Consider the following 1,592-nt stretch of genomic DNA (forward strand, 5'->3'; position numbering starts at 1 on the left):
AGTCTGGTATATAAAAGAGGGTGACAACGTGACGGGAAGACATTTAATGTGTGTGTACGTAATGAGTAATTGAACTGCAGTCAGAAGTATTGTTGACATAGCGTTTGTTATAGAGCGACTGTTGAAAATTAGTGTATCGTAGAGTTGTATTCGGAAAGAATAAACCAGTTTTATTAAGTAAGGACTTTTGTCGCTAAAGTTTCGTCGGAACGAAGTTACGGAAAGCTAATTAACAAACGGAGACATAACAATATATATGACATAAATAGTACCATGTGGCAGTGGTAATATCATATATATGACATAAATAGTACCATGTGGCAGTGGTAATATCAATTTGACATAAATAGTACCATGTGGCAGTGGTAATATCAATTTGACATAAATAGTACCATGTGGCAGTGGTAATATCATATATATGACATAAATAGTACCGTGTGGCAGTGGTAATATCATATATATGACATAAATAGTACCATGTGGCAGTGGTAATATCATATATATGACATAAATAGTACTATGTGGCAACAGTAATATTATATATATGACATAAATAGTACCATGTGGCAGTGGTAATATCATATATATGACATAAATAGTACAATGTGGCAGTGGTAATATCATATGACATAAAGTGTTCCATGTGCATATCATTTAGACACAATGTATCTGGGGTTTGACGACATATTGAACACCCCTATAGACAGAAAGAATTATATTGAAGTTAAAGACCTAAATCTCAACCCCCCTCACAAGTTGCAGGATAGCAGTGCTTCTCAGTGTAACACTTTTTGGTATAGTTGATTTTGTAATATGTTTCATGTTTCAGGGTGTAGTTACTTTTGAAGAAGAAACACTTGAAGGAAAAGTACTCATTCCAGAGGCTAAATACCAAGAAGAATTCATGGGAAATGTTACCAATCGAACCATCTGCTATTTTATTATAGGTTAGTCACATGTTTTAATCTTAAAAAAAGCAGATTTACAAAACTCTGAAATGAATGAGGTTACTTATTTCATAACTATTATTAATGAGGTGGGATAAATATTTTTTATGTAATTGTATTAAGATTTGTTTGTAAACATATATTTTGATATTTTTCCAAGTTAATTATCATAAAGCTCTGAAGGAAATGACTATAACAGCAGTTTAATTGTAAACGTTATCTCAACCTTTTATCTATGTAACTTAAATTCAGGAAAATTCTAAAATATGTGAAGAAAACAAAATATGTATATTATCTTCAATGAATGGTTAATATAACTATAATTGTATACAAATGTTTAATTTCTTAATAAGTATAAACCCATAAAATCACTACCTTGTACATTTCTACACAACTATTTTACTTCTCTTGAAAATATATGTAATATTGATGTAATTAAACTGTATCTATATGTATACAATGTATCAAGCTGTTATGTTAACTTCTTGGTTTAGGGTAGTTATCAAAGACATTAGAAGAAAACAGAAGTTTCTAAGCAAATCACACTACTACCAGTAGTATAGGCTTATAATTAGGCAAGTCACACTACTACCAGTAGTATAGGCTTATAATTAGGCAAGTCACACTACTACCAGTAGTATAGGC

General features: G+C 30.8%; 1 protein-coding gene across 1 annotated transcript in view; it reads left to right on the plus strand.

The window, feature by feature from the left end:
- The window catches only part of LOC111089152 (cadherin-23-like), a 66,488-nt gene extending 65,492 nt beyond the window's left edge, over positions 1-996 (plus strand). Inside the window, exon 15 of the mRNA XM_022401082.1 lies at positions 830-996. Coding sequence (XP_022256790.1) covers positions 830-952 — 123 coding nt within the window. The 3' untranslated portion in view covers positions 953-996. The remainder of the gene's footprint in view (positions 1-829) is intronic.
- Positions 997-1,592: the final 596 nt, after the last annotated feature.

The sequence above is a fragment of the Limulus polyphemus genome, unplaced genomic scaffold, assembly GCF_000517525.1.
Source record: "Limulus polyphemus unplaced genomic scaffold, Limulus_polyphemus-2.1.2 Scaffold5388, whole genome shotgun sequence".
Classification (NCBI taxonomy): domain Eukaryota; kingdom Metazoa; phylum Arthropoda; class Merostomata; order Xiphosura; family Limulidae; genus Limulus; species Limulus polyphemus.